Below are 378 nucleotides of genomic sequence, written 5' to 3' on the forward strand. Positions count from 1 at the left end.
ATGGATCATGAGTATAACTGTATGAGCAGCCCCTTGTGTAGTATGTAATGTCTTTAAAAAATTAAAAAAGAAAGGAAAAGTAAATGGCTGGAGTACCCCTTTCAGAATTTTAGGCTACATTGCAACATCTGTGGTTAAAGTCTGGTTGACCTTTGTTGTATCTCTCTATGTACACTGTCTAATAAAAGAAAAGAAAAGGCCCCCTGGTACCACTTTACAATAAGACTACCCTTATAAAGGATTCATAAAGGGCTTATAATTAGTTTATGAATTAGGTTGTAAACACTTTATTAATCATTAAGAACCATTCATAAACCAGTTCTAACATAGTTGTCATACATCAACACAGGCTCACTATTTGGCAAGAGGTCTAAGCCT

General features: G+C 34.7%; 1 protein-coding gene across 1 annotated transcript in view; it reads left to right on the forward strand.

The window, feature by feature from the left end:
- The window catches only part of depdc7a (DEP domain containing 7, paralog a), a 5,101-nt gene continuing 4,723 nt past the window's right edge, over positions 1–378 (forward strand). The window contains exon 1 of the mRNA XM_010796783.1: positions 1–11. Within this exon, the coding sequence (XP_010795085.1) occupies positions 1–11 (11 nt within the window). The remainder of the gene's footprint in view (positions 12–378) is intronic.

The sequence above is a fragment of the Notothenia coriiceps genome, unplaced genomic scaffold (assembly GCF_000735185.1).
Source record: "Notothenia coriiceps isolate Sejong01 unplaced genomic scaffold, NC01 NC01_scaffold00037250, whole genome shotgun sequence".
Classification (NCBI taxonomy): domain Eukaryota; kingdom Metazoa; phylum Chordata; class Actinopteri; order Perciformes; family Nototheniidae; genus Notothenia; species Notothenia coriiceps.